At 42.4% G+C, this 20676-nt stretch overlaps 2 protein-coding genes across 3 annotated transcripts; both read left to right on the forward strand.

Moving 5' to 3' along the window:
* Positions 1-798: 798 nt before the first annotated feature.
* LOC128945072 (protein PRR14L-like) lies at positions 799-18882 on the forward strand. Of its 2 annotated transcripts, XM_054288651.1 has the most exons (9): positions 799-847; positions 2087-2579; positions 3675-3756; positions 5014-5079; positions 14182-14250; positions 15016-15184; positions 15459-15565; positions 16501-16572; positions 17189-18882. In XM_054288651.1, exons 5-9 carry the CDS (start codon positions 14189-14191, stop codon positions 17463-17465), a joined length of 687 nt encoding a protein of 228 aa, XP_054144626.1. In that variant the 5' UTR covers positions 799-847; positions 2087-2579; positions 3675-3756; positions 5014-5079; positions 14182-14188; the 3' UTR covers positions 17466-18882. The 2 variants fall into 2 exon arrangements, with proteins under 2 accessions (XP_054144626.1, XP_054144627.1); XM_054288652.1 differs by lacking the exons at positions 799-847; positions 2087-2579; positions 3675-3756; positions 5014-5079 and having other exon boundaries at positions 13511-14250.
* On the forward strand, positions 10095-13499 carry LOC128945071 (protein PRR14L-like). The gene has a single exon (XM_054288650.1). It carries the CDS (start codon positions 10173-10175, stop codon positions 11295-11297), a length of 1125 nt encoding a protein of 374 aa, XP_054144625.1. The 5' UTR covers positions 10095-10172; the 3' UTR covers positions 11298-13499.
* Positions 18883-20676: the final 1794 nt, after the last annotated feature.

A 20676-nucleotide genomic window follows, 5' to 3' on the forward strand; every position in this document is an offset into this window, starting at 1 on the left:
GAGTCGTGGTGGGAAAAAAGCCCCGTATAACTAACATTTGTTAAAACAAACTCTATGACTTGGAACTGATGCGGGTCTGGAAAGCAGCGCCGCTTGGTGCTGGGACCCGGCAGAGCCGCACCGGGGGCGCCTCAAAGAGCGGAGAGCAAACAAAGCCAAGCGGTTCCATTGCGCTGCCGTGCCTATGGCATTAAACAGCCATGGAACCGCGGAGTCCATTCGCTTACAGGGGAAGAGAATCGCATCGAGACATCCGAGTGCCTGCCCGGAGCAGCGGCGAGGGGCACACGGGCCCGCCAGGGTCCTTACCCGCACGGGGGGCAGTAGCACAGAGCGAGCAGCGCGGCGGCTCACGGAAGAGCACGGGGAAAGGACACCGGGGAGAACGGTGCAGTCCGGGCGCCAAGGGAGCCCAGACAACGCTCCGTGCCGCTCACAGACCCGGGCAGCGCGGCCGGGGCCGGCCGTGCCACAGCAGAGCGGAGCGCGGCGCAGTCCCGGCCCTGCTCGCGAAGCGCCCAACGCGGGGCCCGGCCTTACCCCGCCGGTGCCGTCCCGCGGGTACCGCGCGGCACTTCCGCGTCCGGGGCCGCGCGCCACGTGACACCCGCGCCGCCACCGTGGGAAGAAGCAGGGGGACACGCCCACCGCGGGGGCGGGGCGGGAGAGACCCGGGCCGGTGATGGGCGGGGCCGTTCGGGGGCGGGGCGGGCGCTGCCGGAGGCGGGGCCACAACCCGGGCTGCCGGTTCCGCGCCGGGCCCGCCCCGGATGCGGAAGTGATGCGCGCGGGGCGGGGCGCGGCGCGGCGGGCGCGCACAGCGGGGCCGGCGGCCGCCGCCGCTCAGGTAACGGCACCGGGCGGGGCGCGGGGTGCGCCGGGCGGGCCCCGCCTCCTGCGCGCGCCGGGAGCTGAGCGGGCTCGAGCGGGCAGCGCGGGCCCTGCTCAGCACGGGCACGGGGGAGACACAACCGGCGGTTGTGTAATTACCGAGAGCGGCGATCTCCGGTGCGCCGCCGCAGGGCGGCTGCGGACCCTCGGTCCGGGCGGTGCGGGAGCTGCTGCCGCGGAGAAGGAGCGGGGCTCGGGGCCGGCTCTGTCGGCGCTGCTGCGGCGCTCGGAACAAAGCGTCGCCCCCGGTCCCGGCGCGGCTGGGCTCGGGCGGCACCGCCGGGACGGTGATGCTCTCCCGGGACCAGTGGGCTCCCGTGTTCCCGGGGGGCTGCTGCGAGTTTCCCCGGTGTCTGTACCGGCTGCTCCTGCTAGAGGAGCACGGAGCAGCGCTCGGCTGATGAGCCCGAGTTTCGTTAAACTGAGTCACTGGTGCTCCTCTAAGGCCTGGCTTAGCCCGGTCCTGTCCCTGAGCCTCCGGGAGCGATTGACGGCGGCGTTTGCACGGTGGGGCTGTCCCGGTGCCGACAGCAGCGGTGCCAGCTCAGCCGGAGCTCCTGGCCCGTGCTCACAGAGCTGCTGCCGGTGTTCGGGTCCGGGCCGAGGAGGATCGGGAGCAGGGCTGTGTCCTGGCACAAGGCACCCTCTGCACTGCGGGACAGCACGGAGTGCTCACATGAGAGAAGCTCAGAGGCACAGGCCGGTGGCTTAGACAGTGTTCGTTTGAGGCACAGAATGTGAAGAAAACTTGGAGCACTTTTCCAAAGACTAGAAACTCATGAAAATCCCAGGAAATCAAACAATGCTTTAGTTCTAGTGAAGGAGGAGGATGTCTGATACAAGCCCCAGTGATTTGCTTTATAACCTCTTCTCAGGTTATTCAGAAGATGCGGTTAAATCTGCAGGGAGATGTTTGAATGTGAAAATGAGGCTTGGGAATATCTGTTTCACTTTATTCTCTTCATTTGTTCATGAAGCATTTCCTTAGATACTCAAATCTTCCTCAGCTCCTTTCTTAAAGACATATTTGGAAGTGTCTTTCTTAAACATATATACTTGAATCTTGAGGAATTAAGCTTTTCCTTTTAATCTAGTCCAGAAGTTGGATTTCAGTGATCCTTGAGGATCCCTTCCAGCTCAGGGTTTTCTATGGTTCATCCAATGTACATTGATTTAACGTTGCTTTTATTTTTAGGATAAACTGAAAAGCTCAGGGCGACTGATCTTCAACAGCCCTGATGCTCTCATCTGGGTTGGAGTCTCTCCTTGATTTCTCTGTGTCTGCTGTAACAGAGGAGTTGTACCCTGGGCTGCCAGAGAGCTTCTCCAGGGACCTCATGGCAGTGCCGGGGCCCAGCCTGGGCTTGGATGCACAGTCGGATGGGCCAGTGCCCGTGCTGGCACACAGGGATGGGCCATGGACTTCTGCCCTGGGAAACTTCTGCCACAAGACACAGGAGCTGGGTGATGTGCTTCAGGTGATTTCTCATGGGCCAGCAGAATCCTTCCCTGAAGAATTACTACAGGCTGGAGACCTTGCAGAGGGTGAAAAAAGCAGAAAAAGACACTTAAGGAAACTAGACTGTTCTGGTGATGGGTACCAGAAAGAAGATGAAGAGGCACAAGGTGCTGAGGACCATCATGCTGAGTGTTGTCCTTTAACTCTGGGGAAAAGTTGGTCAGAACAAGTAAGTGAATGCAGAAATTAATCCCTGCATGATATAATTTGAATTTAGGCTTAGAGTCCCTAGGCAGTGGGTTTGGCAATGGGTTTCCTGGTTCTTTTTTGTGTCTCTAGTATAGAGTCATAAGGTGGTTTGGGTGGGATGAGGACCTTGAAGGTCATTTTGTTCCAGCCCCCTACCATGGGCATGGACACCTTCCACCTGACCAGGTTGCTCAGAGCCCTGTCCAGCCTGGCCTTGGGCACATCCAGGGGTGTGTGTGTGTCAGTACCTGGATTATTGTGGGTCTAGTGAAAAATTAGACAATAATTCAGTAGACCAGCACTATTTTAAAATACCAGTGTTTTCACTCGCTTAAATACTGCTGGAATGGTGTAAGGCAGATATGTAACAGAAAAAGGTGCACAGCTGAGTATTTTACCCTAATTATTGGGTGTTGCATAATTTTGTGTGTTTAGCCCCAAATTTTGATATCTGTTTGATTTATCTGACTTTTTTAAAAAATGGATTTATCACTTTTGCGAAATTAAAATTGTTTAATTCTTTATAGTCATTCAGTTTTAAAGATGAATTTTCACATATTTCTAAATGCAGGTAGTTTGGTTGTGGGATCATGGTTTAGTGGTTTTGCTGGCAGATCTAGGTCACCTCTTCCAGGGTTTGTGGGTTTGAGTCCAAGGAATAGTAGAAGGCAAGTTCTAATAGAGACACATCTTCCCAGGAGTCTAGTGGTAGTGGTTTGGGGGTGTGAACTAGACATGGAGACTGGATTGCTCTTCTCATTCCAATTTTCAACAATTTGCATTTTAAGCCATGTACTTATATTTTAGCTGCCACATCACAAGATTGACTATTCACTGCAGTTAAATACAGCAATGTTTTGGGGACACATCCTTACTGCTTGTGTGAAGCCCTTGCAATGCAAGGCTGCCTCTGGGCAAGGCTGATGTGGCTGGAGTTTCTTAGTGAATTCCTTATTCTGAACTAACCCAGCTGAGCAGATGCAGTCCCTGAGACATGAGACACTTCAGAAGATCTAACCATTTTTCTGTCTAACCATAACTAACCATGTCTGACCGTATTTCTGTCTTGTTTCAGGAGGACCCTCACCTAAATGAGCAAGAGGCAAAGTCCTTGAGAACCCATTGCACTGAAATTGCAGGATCTCTGAGGAGCACAGGTAGTTACTTCAGCTGTACATCCCTATCCAGCCCCTGCTTCTCTCCCAGTTATTTATTGTTGATTTAAAACAGATGAGCGATTGTGAGATGGCTCATTCAGAAAGTATTACCCTGTGTAACTATAACACTATCAAAACCTAGTCCTTTACTTTCTCCTGGCAGGGTATGTACTTGCCTCAAGACCTTTTCTGTAGGAGATGTGGTTTAGTTATTTGTTTCCAAAGCAGAAGAGGTTTTTTAATAGCAGATGTTTTGTATTTCCTTTTGTTTCAAAGATGGAGTGCATGAGAGCAGTAATAGCATATATATGTATACATATATACATATATATATATATATATATATATATATATATATAAAAAAGTATTACTCATTCATTTTTGAGTGTTCTAAAAAATACAATTGAAAGCACAGAATCCAAAGAAAGAGGACAGTTAAAATAATTATTAATTTCATTATAATTCCTCCATAATTTTCTAGCTCCAAGTGCTTTGGTCACTTTGCCTGCATCTAGTAATTATTTTCTTTTCCCTCCCTGCTATCTTTACCTAAACTTGTGTTTAGCTTGCAAATGCCATCTAGTCTTGGTGCTTGCTAGGAAAGAGGGAAAAGATCTGCAGAAGTCTGAGTAAATATGTTCCCTGTAAAGTTTTGAGTATGAAGATATTTTACAGTAACTGTAATATTTTTAGTTAGCACCTTCTTTGTGATTTTACAGAAAAAAGTTTATTAATAATCTAAATTGCTTGGGCAGATGAGATATGTCTTGTTTTCCTGTGGATGAGTTACTGACAGACATGACTCCAAGGAAGAAGAGATGGAAATGGCCACACAATGGCCAGCCCTATTTCTAGGCTGGAGCAGATCAAGTCCCAGCCTATGTTCAATTTTGATCTTACAAATAAGCATTATTTTAATGTTGGCCATGGCTTCCTGTGTGTTAAGTTACAGGACCTGCATTCACCTAGCTTGATATTAGAGGAATCTGAAATGTACAGGCCTTGGAATGCCTGCTGCTCATGGAAATGTCTGTAGTGAAAAGGATTGGTTTTGTTACCTTAGCTTTGTGGTGGAATAGTTTGTTTTTTCCTCTAAAGACTTGTACTAAAGTTGTTAGCATCAATTCTCACTTTTAAGAACATTTGGTAACCAACACTGCACAGTGTTGTGTACAAGAACAAAAGGTACTTAATAAGCTGAATGTCTTCTAAATTTAGCATATAGTTCTGATTTGCTTTATTTTTTTTCTTATGCAGAAGAAAACCAAGCAAATGTTCAGGTGACAGCTGAAACTCTGCCAAAGCTCACTGAAGAAGTACAAGGTATGAAGGCTCATGGTTCTAGGATATTTAGTAAAGCAGGATACAGGAATGACAGAGTGAGTACAGGTCTTCCACCTGAGGGCAATCAATGCCCAGTCATGGCCAGAGCTGGGGTTTCAGAAGCCAGCATCTTAGGTTTTTTAGGGCCTTTAAAAGTCATGGACATTGGAGCAGCTGCAGATCATCCACAAAAAACAAGTGACTATAGTGGGTCAGAACCCCATGCTGCCATGCCATTGAGAACAGGGGGGAGTGGTGTGTCTGTGTTGGAGGTTAGAGAAGAAAAGTTACCCAGACAAAATCCGCTTAAGGAATTCAGTACGTCATTTGCTAATTGCCAGACCTGTCAGCAGGATGAAGAAAGTGATGCTTATGACTTCTTTAAGGGTCCTGTACCAGAACAAAAGGCACCTCATGAGTTGTTCTCAGCAGAAAGCTGTAGAACACTCTCCACACAAAGATCTAAAGTTTTATGTCCGGTTCTGAAAAGCAGATGGTATCTGGACTTTGGGAATATGCCACCAGAAGGCAGTTCTGCAGTTCACAGAATTCTCAGTGAAACCCCCCAGAAGTACCTTCCCCAAAACATCAAACACCACACTCTTTATGATCACGGAACTGGGTTTTTAAAAAACCAAACCTCCACATCTGCACCACTAGAGAAGATCTCAGTGGTAAGGAAAAAAGGATTATCTAGTGCAAAACCTAATCCTAGGGAATTAAGTGCTGCTATAGGAAAATCATACAGCTCTGAATCTGAAGAAGCTGCTGAAGTCTGGAGAAAAGTTGCTGTGGGAGATAACGTTAAAATTTGTAGCTGGCCTGAAGCTCAAAAGGCTGCTAACTCTGAGCAGTGTCATTCTCCAGTTTTTGGTTCTGTTGCTTCATCTCCTGAGGAGTTCTCAAAAGAAAAATTTAAAATATTCCCATCAGAAGGTGAGAAGCTGAAAAAGGACCAGTGGCAATTCTCTGTCAGTGACCCATGCAAGAATGATACAAAAGAAAATAGTTTGTGGGTAGAAACAAGTAACATTGCTTCCCATGAAACTGGGCAGAGAGACATCTGCTTTTATAGCACTGCCAACAAAATCCCTCCTCTCAGTAACCACAGCTGTCTTCATCTTGGTACCAAGCTAGGAAAAGACTCACCCAAGGCACAACTGCTTGAAAAGGAATCTGGGAGCAATAAAACATCAGAAGAGTTGGCTGGTGGTTTAGCTGGAGCTGCAGAAGCTGATAGTAATGACAGCTTATACCCTGGGAACAAAACAAATTTGTTTTATACACTAAATGTGACTCTACCTCCTGTTTTACAAAAATCAAGAGAACCTCATTATAAGGAGTGTCTTCCTTGTACTAATAATGAAGTTTCATGCAGGGACAAGGCCTGGGATAATTGGTCTAGAAAAGAATTAATTGCTGCTTCTGGAACACCAGCGGGAAAAGTTGCTGAAGTTTTGCTTCATAAAGACAAATTCAAGTCTTCTGTAAATTCCATGACTTTTGATAACCCTAATAGAGCAAGCAGAGTATCCCAAATGAATATAAAATCTTCTGCAGGAAATAGGGAGAGAATGGTCATTGGTTTAGAAAATGAACATTGTCACACATGGCTTTATAATAACAAGAGTATAAAAAACCAGTGTACAGCTGCCAGCACTTCCTGTATTTTATCAGGGAGTACATGTGTGGATGAAGTTTTCCTGAACAGTCAGTCTTTTGGTGTTGAAGTTGATAAGATTGAAGAAAATGATAATTTGGAAGGAGTGTCTTCATCAGGATATAACAGGAGAGAGGCAATGATCTTTCCAAAAGCACACACCCCTTTGGCACGTGGATCTCTTCTTTGGGAAAATGACTGGGGCAACAGAGGTAGAGCTCTGCATGGTACAAATTATATTCCCACAGGAAAAAACATGTTTTGCTCAGCATATACTGCAGAGAAGTCTGCTGCTACCTTGGCAAGAGATGAGGTTTCAAATAAGAATATGGAGGTTGTGGAACAATTTGATCTTTGTAAAGCAATGTGCAGTGAAATTGTTTGTGACAGAGATGAGGCAAAAGAACACATTGGCACGTGTGCTTCCCAGACAGAGGAGTTTGATAAAACAAGAGCTGCGGATTCCTCAAATGCTCCCGAAGGCAATCAGAGAAATAGGACTCGTGAACAGCTATTAATCAGATCTAACAAAAACACCTGTGCTCATAATTTTGGATTTTACAACTCTCTGTTATGGAAAAGAGAACATGAGCAGGAAGAAATGCTCCCAGCTGATCCCTCTGATTGTAGCCCTTCAATCTGTGATCCACAGCCAGCACTGGACAGTGTGAACATTTCAACACAACATGCTGGCCAAACAGCAGAGACCCTTTGTCCCTTGGGGAATCAGTTTCATCCCTGTTTGAGTGAGTCTCATGTCCCAGTGCTGGGCAGTGAGCAACATTTAGAAGGTTTAACCAGCCAACCAAACACTGGCTCACAAAGCACAACCGGTTCTGTGGAAAGAGACAAAACTGATCCTAATCACAGTGAAGAGGTTCTGCTAAGAACAGGTGGTGACCTGCCTCTGTTAGACCATACATGTGCAAGAGAAACCAGGTTTAAAGGAGCTCTACAAGAGAATGTAATGGGTTTGGACTCTTTAATTGGTGTGAAAAATGACGATTCTTCAGGATCCATGGACTCCATTAGTGATCTGATTGAAGAGAAGACAATCAGACTACAAGAACATGAGAACAGATGTGAAAGAAACAATAAAGGAGCTCTTGAAGAAAACTTTTCTGATGACAAAGCACAGCGCTCACAGCAGGCTCGTTTTATCCAAAGTGCAAAAGAGAAAGCAGAGCTGGTGTTTGCAGGAAACAAAATGCAGCAATCTTTGCCAAAGATAAAGTGGTTGGTGGAGAACCAGGAAAATACAATTAGTGCTCAATTTCTGCCCATTTCATCAATTCATGGGGGTCTTTCATACAAGCCAGAAAATAGGAATATGCTTTCAGATACAGAAAACAGAGAAAGTCTGAGTATAAATCCTATCTTAAACAACTCTCACCCACAGTTAACTATTGAGCCTGGTAAAGAAACTGATGCTCAAAGTGGCGTTGGTCCATCTCATTTTGGAAAGTTTGACATCCAAGAATCTTGTGTTGAGACTCAGGCAGATTCAGAAACTGTGTCAGCTCTGAACTCTCACATCTCTCTGCCTGAGAAAGAAAAGCTGTGTATGTCACCCAAGAGTACACAAAGAGATAATTGTCATTCATCTTCAGCTGAAGTTTTTAGCAAAGATACTTCAATGACAAAAATCCTTTCTGTAACAATTTCTGTTAAGAAAAAAATCAGCAATATTGAGGTTCCATCTTCAGGGAATGAATCAGCAGCTGGCTCTCTGTATGGTGCCAAAAGCTCAAGAGTTTGTGCTCACAGCAAAGAAAGTCTGAAAGGTGAGGGGGTTTGCATGCCAGCTGGGAAAGACATGGACATGAGCTCACCAAAAAGTCCTCCTGGTCAAGAGAAGTTTAAGAATACAGATAAGCCAGAAAATATAAATGTGCTGTCAGGTACAGAAAACAGAGAAAGTCTAACTCCTATCCTAAGTAACTCTTGCCCACAGTTAACTTTTAAACCTGGTAAAGAATCTGATGCTCAAAGGGGTATTTGTGCATCCCATTCTGAAAAGTTTGACATCCAAGAAACTTCTAGTAAGACTCAGGTGGATGCAGAAACTGTGTCAGCTCTGAACTCTCACATCTCTCTGCCTGAGAAAGTAAAGCTGTGTCTGTCACCTGAGAATACACAAAGAGATATTTCATCTACAGACAAAAAAATTAGCAAAGATACTTCAATGACAAAAATCCTTTCTGTAACAATTTCTGTTAAGAAAAAATCCAGCAATATTGAGGTTCCATCTTCAGGGAATGAATCAGCAGCTGGCTCTCTGAATGGTGCCAAAAGCTCAAGAGTTTGTGCCCACAGCAAAGAAAGTCTGAAAGGTGTGGGACTTTGCACACCAACCAAAGACATGGACATGGGCTCACCAGAAAGTCCTCCTGGTCAAGAAAAATTTAAGAATACCTGTGTACAAGAGATGATAGGAAAAGAGGAAGCTCCTAGAGGAAGGCTGCCCAAAGATTGTTCATGGGACTTGTTGGAAGATTCTGAAGAGTCTGGTAGCAAAATAGTCCCCCTCAGGATTGAGAATTATGGAAAGGTTTTGGAAGAAATCCCAAGATCCAAATTAAATAATCTTTCAAAAGAAAGACAGAATGATACAAAGCTTCCAAACTCAGCAGGTACCAGTGTACTTTCAGAAACTGTGCATGGTTGTCAGGCTGGAGCAGTATCTGCCACAGAAGCTGCCCCAGAAGTGCAGGATGATGCAACGCCCACGTTTTCTCCACCTCTGAGCACACTATCAGACAGTTGCAAAGAACCATCCCCAGACTGTGTGGTTTGCAGTGAAGCGTGTGTGCCTTACAAACTGAATGCATGGAGCAAAGATAATGTAAAGGAAGTAACAGAAAGCCAGGACAAAATACCAGCTGGTGCAGTTTGCAAGGAAGATGGAGCTTTATGTTCAGAGAGAGCTGATCAAATAGAGGAACATCAAATATTTGTACAAAAGAAGTATGGAAAGGTGGAAGCACATCAGTTGGACAAGGCACAACAAGAACAGAAGTTAGAACATCAGGAGAAAGCAAAAATCATACTGCAACCAAGTGTGTTGCACAGTTCTGAACTCTTATGCAGCTCTTCAGAGTTGATGACATCCAGAAGTATGAACTTTGGGGGTCCTTCAGAGGAGATTGTTGCTGTAAGAGGCAGTGAAAGTAAACTATGTAGCACTTTACAAGAAGTTAAAAGGCCAAAGATTACCACAGATTTTATTAGTTCACAGTTTTTGAAGACTCAGGATTCAGAAATGGAAAACCTGAACCTTAATTTAGGGTATGATGGGATCCCTGGTGCCTTTGGAACTACAAGTAAACGAAGAGGAACTACAAATAAACTTCCACTAAAAATACAACCTGGAAGGACATGCAAAAAAGTTCCCACATTGTATCAGCTAAAAACCATAAGAAAAATCAAAACAATGAAAAGTTCACCTATCTCTGAGATTCCCCTGGAAATATTCCCTAAACAGGAAAACCCACTTCTGGAATCTTTGTACTTTGCATGTAAAGCACCAACAGTGGAAAAGGAAACAACCATGAGATTTGTGCATATGCCAAGGCAGAGGGCCAAGAGGTGCAGTTTGTTGAACAGCTTGAAATTTAGAAAATGTACCAAAGAACCAGCATTGCTGAGCAAGTTGTCTGCAATGGCCAGCAAGCTCCTGGCCCCTGCCAAAAGCAGCCGTGACTTAGAACCTCTGCCATCTTCTTCTGAAATTCTTCCAGTGGGTGACAGGTACAGCCAATGCAGATCTAAAAATCTCTTGGAAGCCTTTTCTTGCATTAACAGGAACGTACACTCACGCTGGGCTGACAGCTGCTGCACCAAGATGTTCAGCTTTCAGCCTTTGGCACTTTATCCTGTAGAAACTACCAAAATACTTTCTTCAGATTTAAGCCACGAGCCTCCAGCCTCTTTCTTGGACACCTCAGTTTTCCCAATTTCTTGCCACATAAAATTGGACTCCAGTCCTGTGACAGACCTCAGAGGGATTGCATCCCAGCACTCTGTACATCACAGCCCAGTTTTCAGAGAAACTCCAACACCAGCTTCAAAGTGGACTTTGTCTTTTCTCCTTTCTCAGAGCTGTTCAGATACAACAGCTTTCCAGGAAGATTCCTGTGTAAATAATGATCTTCCTTCCTCTCACTCCACAACAACCCCCAGGACTGTTGCTGTTCATCCCGACCCTGGAAGAAACACTGTAGCTGGAAGAAGAGGAGGTTGTTCGAGGCTCGGCCTTCACACAGTTTTGGCACTTTCTTCCCCTGGATGTTACAGGATTTGGACAAGAAGAAGAAACTTAACCAGCCATATTCCCACCATCCAGAGACTGTTTATATCCCAGCTGGCCCAGGGTTTGAAAGGGGCCAGGCTGCCGAGGTGTGTCCCCCATGGCCTGGTGTCCTCCCTGCCGTACTCCCTGGGCAGGGTGTTGTCCATATGGAGTCAGCACGGTCCCGCTGTCTGTCCTTCCGAAATCACTCCTCTCCTTTCCAGTCACTGCAAGTGGCAGCCAAGTGTGGCCATCGAGAACAGGTAAAACCCATCACTTTATTTCTGAGATTAAATGTGTGCAGGGTATATTCTTGCTCCTTTTTGGGAGGGAGAGGGTGATTGCAGCTTGCACTGGAGGGTCAGTTTCTCCTGTTCCAGATCTACACATTCTGCTCCAGGAATGGCTCAGCGTGGAAGATCCTTTCTTACAGAACAGTCTTTTAGCTGAATTTAAATATATTGCCTTCACTGCTTTAATACTATCCTGTTTTGGCAGAATGGCTAACTCTATTTTCTTCTCCCTTGCAAAATATACACACCATGCATCAGAGTATATAATGCAAAAGGTGAGCTACTTCATTAGGTCTATTCTGAGTGACTGCAGAGGAACTGGATTTCTGAGGTAGGAAAGTTTTTTTCAGAGGTCTGAGCCACAAAAACCCCTTGGAACCACTGTAAAATGCTCAATATCAGGTCAGGAAGAATTGTAAAGGGCGGGGGGGTGTCATTCAGTAACATTTTTAATTGTATTCCATGACCATTCTATGCTAATTGAAACCTCTTTATGCATGCTATGGATTTTCATATGTGACACAGGCACAAGCAAATGTAGCTCCAGTTAATATTGGTAATGAATTTTTCTCTGTGTGTCAATCTTGTTACAAGTGGGAAGAGGACTGAAATCTATTTTGCATATTTAATTTTACTTTGCTATGAGCATTTAAGATCATTTTGCTAATAAAAAGAATGAAAGAAGTTCCTAGCTCTGTTCCAGGATTTTTGCATGCCCTTGAGCAAAGATTTTGCCCTTTATCCCTCAGTAACATAGGGCAGATCAGTCCCTGATTTTGTCACCTTGCATTTCCTGGGCAGAGACCTTCATGAGCACTGTACCAAAGTCTGTTTAATTAATTGGTTTGATTAGTGTGGCAGTCTGTGGAGAGCTGTTGAATTTAGCCTGTGTCACAGATTGACACAAGTGTAACCAAAAATCTTGCCAGATAACAAATGCTGCAATTTACTTTGTATAAATGGGTAACATACATAAAAGTTTATCACTTGTTAATATAAATTGTAATGTCTGCCAAAGGTGTGAGTGAGCTTGTGAAAGCACTGCTCCATTCTGGAGCTGTCTGCACTAAAAGAATTAAGTAGAATAATGGCATAGAGACAACTTTTGCAGCACATTCTATGGGACTTGCTCCCATTTTCATTCCATACTCTGAAAGTGATCAGACCAGTAAAGTACAGTTTGAGCACTAAACTTAAAAATAACACATTGTTAAAAACAAAACATCTTTTTAAAACTGAGTTGTGTGTATAATGTGAATTCAGTGTTTTGTGTTGCTGAGGCATGCTCTCCTTGGACTGGGAGATGAGAACTTTGGGTTTTCCCCATCCCTAAGTGTGCAGGCTCCTCAGCAGCTCGGGACAACACATCCAGTCAGCTAATGTGTCAGAGGATTTCATTCCTGATGTAAGGAGGCATTGGAAAAGTGCTTTGCTATGAGTGGTGATCTTTTTCCCAAAGGGAGAGTATTCAAATCAAACATCTTCAAGTGAAAAATAATCCAGAGTTAAAATACCCTAAAACTCAATTTGTTTTTTTTTCTCCAAAATACCTTACAGCTATGTATATGAGGCAGACATAAATCTGTCCCACTCAGCTGTTTGGTACATAAATATTAGAGGTATGTTTGGTGCAGTGTAAAAGCCTTTTCAGTTCCCACTATGACAGAAATTCTTGCCTGTTTTAAGATAATTCAAAATCAGAAAAATCAAAAAGTTCCCTGCAGGCCATTTTCACCTGGAAAAGATTTGTTCTCTTTAAAATATTTCACTCACAATTTGTGTTCTCAATAACCAGGAGAACAGGGAACGAAAGCAGTTGCCCTACCTAACTTCCACTGTCCCTTCCACTGTCAATAATAAAGCATTCTTTCACTGAAGTTTTTTTCTAATTAATGCTTATTTGAATTAAAAATTTCTAAATTGATTTCCTTCTGTGCTTATAATTTTGTATTATTATTGCATAAAACAATAAGCTCTGTCTCTGACAGAGAGGGCTCTGCTGCACTCTGGATACAGGTTCCAGTAACACTGGAATGATGAGTGGAATGTTGAAACAAAATGTTACAGTTCTGACATAAGTGATGAACACAATAACTGGGTTTTTCTGACCTCTTTATGTGTAGTTGGACTTCCCTGTGCTTCCAGCAAGGCTGGTTTTCATTTCCTTTGTAGAACTCCAGTCAGCAAATACAAGATTTGCTGTTGAATGTAATAAAAGCTGTCCTGAGTGATTTCCTGCTCTTAACAATTTGGACACAAAAGTAAAGCTTAATATCAAAGGACTTAGAGCTGCTGTGCTGACTTTTATGCCATAGAATTCTGATAATTACCAACCCTTATGGAAAGGCCTTTGGTTATTCCAATCAAGTAAGGGTACTGTGGGAGTTAGAGACAACAGGGAATTAATTTAATGGAAGTACTTCCTTTTACCTGTTGCTGTTGCCATTATGCACAATTTTCTTTAGTAACCAAGTCCTTCAAGGTTTTTGGTTACTTAAATTGTAAAAACTTGAAGTTTTGAATAAGAAAAATAGACTTTCATAGAAAGAATGACAGTTTTCAGACTTTAAATAATTATGACTTTTAATATTACTGTCTCATTCTCTTTCTGTGTCTTTATTTCCTTTTCTCATTACTACCATTTTTAAATGAAAGCAGGACAGTTTCCCTAACAATGAAATTTAGTTACCTAAACAGATGTGGCTTTCTTTTGTATCATTTTAGTCTTTCATTCTCATTCCTGATATGAGCATCTTGTCTTACAATCCAGTTTATACTAATAATTTTTCCTTCATCTTTTTATAGCGTAGCCCTAATTTCTGTCTTGTTTTGTTTTTTTTCATTCCTCTTTGACCCAGCTGTGCCATGTTACCACACTCACCTGTGCAGAGTATGGGAGCACTGCAGACTGCAGGCCATGTGACACAGTGAGTATCTGGGGTGTTGGTATTTACTCTGAGTAGTGGGATCATAACCTTCCTCAGAAAGCCATTGTAATATCATTTTGGCTTTCAGCTTTTGGCAGTTCACTCCCAGAACAGCTTTCTGATTAGGAAGTGGGTGAGGTAAGCTGACTGGATGATGTAATGGAGGAGTGGAGGGGCAGTTATGCAAACACCACATAAAACATTGGACAGAAAGTTCTGTTACTTTCAACCATGTTGTGCCACTTCTTATGAAATGAATATGTGAAACTAATGAAGTTTGACTCCTTACTTGGATAGAAGTCCTTTCTGCCTTAGCAACTGGATGATAGGTGCTGAAACTTCCTTCTATTCCTTCTAAGTGCAGGGATGGCAGGTATCACAGCTATATTTTATCTGTAAACAAGAAGTGTGATTAATAGTTGTGTCAAAGAAATTTGCTGGCAGAAAAGGAGGATTGATCCCTCTCTGTCAGCTCATACATAGAGCTGTATACTGTTTAGCTGTATGCAAATGAAGAGAGTGGGTTTTAAATGACATGTTCAAATACTCTGGCAGTTTAGGTGGTGTCAGTATCAATGTGGGATGCAGCAGGTTTGGGCTGTATGTGTGTGTGCCAGACTTCATTCACTTGGGCCATTTCTGTGAAATGTGTTGGTTTTTTGTGCCCAAATTGCAATTTAGGAACATCTCCTGAGAGCATGGAATGCTGTTGCATTATCACTTGGGTATCAATCTACATTCATGTTCCCCTTTTCTCTGTTACAGTCTGGAAACTTCATTCCCTCCTCCATCCCCAAAGCCTCACACACTTCCAGAGCCATTGCCATCTCCCCCCAGGCTTTCAGCATCTGAGCTCCACATCCCTGCCCTTGATGAAGCAGATGCTTCTGTTCCAGCCTGTCTGAGATCCCAAGATGACACAGAACTGAAAAAAGTGAGTTCATTTTATATTTTAGACCTCTCAGACTCTTGGTTCTCCAGAAGCTGAAGCTGCTGCTGGATATTATCAAGTGACTGTTAAAGATGAGGAGAGAAAACAGAGTGCAGGTCCTACTCTGTGCTTGCTTTGATTCAAGCAGAAACAAGGTGGCAAACCAGAGAGGAATGTTTATTCTATAGATAATGTATATTCAGAATAAAAGAGAATTATGTTGACTAGTATGGTTTTAATTTCTTTGTTTTTAACTTTTCCATCTTTCTTTCTTAAGACTGAGCCAGAAAAGAGGCCAAAGAAAGTCTCACAGATCCGAATCAGGAAAACTGTTCCTAAGCCAGACCCTAACCTTACTCCAATGGGACTGCCCAAACCAAAAAGGTGAGCAGTGCCTCTGAAATGGACTCAAAGCATTTGAGTGTAATCATTTCAATAAATGCTTCTCTTACCACCACTATTTTATACAGCCCCAGTTGAGTGACATCTGATGTTTATTTCCTTTACAAGAAATGATTGACACAGCTCTATCAACTGGATCAAAACTGCTGACTGGCGTTTAGGCAAAATGTGAAAAAGCAAGCTGCAATGCAATCATTTTTCTAAAGAAGAAAGGAGTTTTTATTGATAAAGTGAAAATGAAAAAACCTGCAGTGCACAGTGAGATGAAGTGATCTGTTAGGAAGTACTGTTGATGCAAATTGTGTTGGAGTTTTTCAGTTTCTTTGTTTAGGGTATGATCTTAGGGAAGCATTAGTTCAGTGAAAGTGTGGGGAATCACAGAGCCAGATGTTGATAAAGTTTTCCAATCAGTCATTTAGTGTGCCTGCTAGTCATACAGGTCAGGTTAGTCATATTTCATCTAGTGTGACTTCTGTCCTAAACACAGGCACCACCTTTGACAAAAGGATGCATTTCTTCAGAGATCAGCTTGGTAACTGTCAATAACTAAAATCAGTCTCAAGAGATGAAGTATTAATCTGTTAAACTGTAAGACTTCTTCTCAGCTTTCACAAAAAGGTGAAGGGCATTTCCCCCTTTTGAGCATCATTATTTCAAAGCATCACAGAATGCTGGAAGGAATATTGATCTCTGCAGAAAGGGCAAGTCTTGATACCAACCTTATAAACACTATGAAATTATGTACTTAATGAGCTCATTTTTCATTCCTCCTGGTCCCCAGTTAGTTAAAGCATAATTAGTTAGCATTTAATTTAGGCACAGAATGCAAACAGTACTTGTTTCTTGTAAATCTGCTTGCTGTGAAGAGAGATTGTTGAGATTCTTCCTTCTAGATTGATTTGTCATTACTTTTTCAGGCTTAAGAAGAAAGAATTTAGTTTAGAAGAAATTTACACAAACAAGAACTACAAGTCGCCTCCTCCTGCCAGGTTGGTTCTCCTTCCTAAATGTAAATTATTAGGGGGCGGGGGGAGATGAAAGGTGTATGAAAAATGAAAGGGAGATATATTCTTAAAATTGGTCTAGTTTAAACTGCTAGAGAAAGTTCATTTAAAAATAATACCTTTTACTGTTTGGATTTTTAAAAGTGAAATCGAATATGAACTAAGAATTTGCAGCTGGTTAAGTATGGATTTGTATTTTTTTTTTCACTTATCCATTCATTCCAGTCTCCATCAAAGTACAGTACTTACTTTCCAAAATTCAAAGGGAATTACATGTTCTTTAAAATACTAACAATAACAGCCTGTCATCAAATGTTCAAACTTATTTATTCTGTAAAATTAAGATTCTGTAATTGTGCTTTAGAACTGAAATACAAAGAGATTCTACCCAAATGTCTGTGCAGCAATAACTCAGCTGGCAGTGATGTGCATTGTAGGAGGTGTAAGGTATAGATAACATTACAAGAGGTGGGGAGGGGCTGTAAATATAAAATATAAAAGTTAGAAGTGTGTTTACCTGGGTTATGAAATCCCCCAGTCCCCTGTCAGTAAGGTGGCTGCTGCTAAGGTTTTCATGATTTTTGTTCCTTTTTTTTTACAGGAGCTTGGAAACAATCTTTGAGGAGCCCAAGGAGAAGAATGGACACTTGATCTCTGTCAGCCAGCAAAAGAGAAAGCGGATTCTGGAGTTCCAGGACTTTACTCTTCCCCGGAAAAGGAAGACACGAGGCAAAGTCAAAGCAGTGGGGAGCTTCACCCGAGCAAAAAGAGCTGCACTGCAGAGTGCAGAGTTAGATGTTCTTCTGAGTCAGAAGCTAATGGACCTTGAAGCCTTTTTTGCAGAGGAGGTTGAGCAGGAGCAGGCCTCCAGCATCTGAGGGAGCCCCTTAGCTGGAATGGTCCAGTCAGCTTCTTTAGTATTTTTTTCATGGGAGAAGTCTACTGACTTCTTCATACCTTACTCTGCCACTGCTCTAACATCTGATAATCAGTTTTTGGCTGTGACCCTCTTTAAGGTGCTATTTTTTTTTTAATGCTGTTGGAGGGATTCTTTTAAGTCCCTATTTGAGTGTAACACAGCCATGTGAAATTTACCCTTCCTTTCTCAACCTCTGGAAATTACTGCTTATATTTAATTAATTATGTTTATATATCTTTTGGGGGTAGAGTAGGAGTGTCAGGGAGGAAGTAGTGCACCTTCAGTGATGCTAGAACTCTGTACTCCAGATCATTTGCACATTTGAGTCTGCTGTTGTTACTGTAATGGCTATTTTTAACAAGCTGACAAAAGAGATATGGTGTTTGATAAAGAAAAATTCTAGCAAACACATTCTTGATAAACCACTAACCTTTTGAGAATTAAAAGTAGCTGTCTAGATTATCATTCAATTGTTTCTTCCTTCTGTTAACTTTGAAGGTTCCTTCTAAGTATCTTTGCCCTTCCTGGCTCCAGGCAGCAGAAGCCCCACATAATTAGACATTAAATAACTTGCACTTTGTATATGCTTCTTTTAACACAATTCAATTCAAAAAAGGTAATGTTTTAAGGAAAAATGGTGCCCAGTACTATTTTTTCCCAAATATAAGACTTTTTAACTTACTTGGCTGATGCCAACTTCTTCTCCAGAGGAAAAGGTAATTGGTCCATGAGGGTGTTAAGCTGCAGGATGCATAGGCAGAGATTTTTATTTAACTGAGCTGAGCTGCTGCATGCAGGGAAGACCAGCAAAATCTTTGATACTTATTTTAAAGTTATTTTAATTCCATTCATTCTGACTTGATTTTAATGTCAACAAGAAGGGTTTGGGGTTTTTTTTACCATTTTAGATTTACAGTTCCTGTAGCTCATAATTAGACACTCTCTGTACAGCACTGTTGTACATAATAGCCAGTGCTGTACAAAGAGCCTCTGAGTATGTGGACATTGCTTTTGTTATGTAAGGCCATATGTAATTATCTGATGCAGCACTGGGCAATTTCTCAGCTCTACCTTTGGAAGGAAGAGAGCTCCCTTCTGGCATAACTTCTGTTAAACTTAACTTGAAGCATAAATCCAATGCTAGCTGCTGTTCAGGTAATTTCTGTCCTTTAGTGCCTAGAGAAGTTATTCAGGCAAAGCTGTTGTTGCTGGGATGCTCAAATTTAATTAGTCGGTTTTTTCTTTCACTTGTCACTTGAACTTGCACTTTCTTATTTATCTACCCATATAATAGAGTTTCTATTTACCTTCAAATTGAGCAAATATCTAATGGGTGGGTATTTTTTATAAAGTCCCAATAAATGCAGGACTGCAAATACCATCATTATCTTCTGTTGCTCTACCACTTCTGTTACTGACCAAACAGAAAACTAAATGTTAACAAGCAATCTGTTGAATTGCAGAGCTTTGAGAGTAGAGAAATGGAAAAGAATTATTACACTGTGTGTGCCTGAATCTTGAAAGAAATCTAATCTGGGTTTGTTTTGCTCCCAGCTTATGTGCTGGGATTTGTAGAAGTTTATATTCTTGTTTTGAAGGCTAGTTATCTTTAATCAGGAAGACTGAAGAAAAGAGAGGAGTGCACACTTAAAATAGTAGTGTTTGGAGTTTGAGGGTAAAATAACAAGGCAAACTTTGAACATATTGACATAGTATTTTTCTGGTTAACTTACTGGGCTGTTGTAGAACATTCTAATTGATTCTCTTTATTTTTGTAAAAAGAAATCCCTAAAAAACAAAGATCAATTGCCTCCTAAAAAATGTTTGAAAGTTTTCCTATTTGGCTTATTAGCCCAATTATTGACTAGTTGGAAGTGGTAGCAAGAGTGAGAGATATATTTTTATGGATTTGTGCTATAGAATGGGATTGTTACAGAGAATTCATTCACCTTCTATTAATATGGGAGGCTTCCAGTGACACAATTAAGCTGTAACATTACTGGGGCTTTCAAGGAAATAAAGATTGGGGTGGGGGGGAAGAGACTTGGGTCCAGAAGTTCAGACCTCTAATGTGCTTCAAAACATGGAATGTGTTGAGTCTTTTCCTTTGGGTTATGTTGGGTTTTGTTTAGGGTGGGTTTTTTTTTACTTTCTTCCCTGTTCTCTCTTGTTTCTGATTGCATTGAAATAAGATTCATGAACTTTTTTTTCCTACAAACTACAGTGGAGAGAGCAGAGCAAAGAAAACACTCAAATACTCTTCAGTTTACAGAAACTGGGGGAGTTACAAAATGATGTTGCAGTTGTTTAGCTTCTCCCAGACCTTAGTTTGTGGAAACCCAAACACACAGCATTAATCTCTTTCAGTTTAGTGTTTGTATGACAATGTAAGTTAGTGGAGACCAAGCATCTCTTCCCCTCCCCAGCATGCAGGAGTCAGTCCTGCTTATGCACTTTTTTGTTTTTTCCTTTCCCTCCTCTGTTTCTGTTTACAACACTCATGGAACAGCCCTTTTCCTTGTGGCTGCTGCTTGTACACTGGGAGTGGTGACTGGGTAAAAGCTGGGCATTTCCACTCTGAGCTGCTTCTGGCACAGCTAATTAAAAGTAAAAAGTGTAGAGGATTCATCTTTTGGGGTCATGCATACATCTCTAGCAGAAGGATGTGTACACTTGCCTTTTCATTAAGTGGACCCACTCCAGTGGGGATGTTTTTTATCACCATGGAAAGTACATCACAAACTGATGGCCAGAACAGCTTGAGAAGGATTGCAAAGCTTTTGTCATGTCCTGTCTCTTAGTAGAGCCAAGCAGCTCTGCTAAATTTGCTGATTGTCAGAGATAGAAAGATCACTTTAAAAAAAAAAAAAAAAAGAAAAAACTCATTGTTTTCATCATGCTATGACTAGAGCAGCTAAGGCTCCTTAATGTATGCACAGCATTTGCCTGCCTGGCTTGTGTCTGCACACATTTGAGTTCCTGTGCGTGCTGGATCTGATTTCCTGCAAGCAGTTCTCATTCATTGTATTTTATTTCAGGTGGGCCTTTGGTATATTATGTTCCAGGTGCTTTTCTAGAATATGGATAGTAACTGTGGATTACAAGTCTGTATGATGCTAACAAATAGCTCACTGAGAATTTGTACATTTGTGCCATTAGCCTCCATCATG

The sequence above is a fragment of the Melozone crissalis genome, unplaced genomic scaffold, assembly GCF_028551555.1.
Source record: "Melozone crissalis strain CALT ecotype California unplaced genomic scaffold, PUWL_Pcris_2 ptg000063l_1, whole genome shotgun sequence".
Taxonomy (NCBI): domain Eukaryota; kingdom Metazoa; phylum Chordata; class Aves; order Passeriformes; family Passerellidae; genus Melozone; species Melozone crissalis.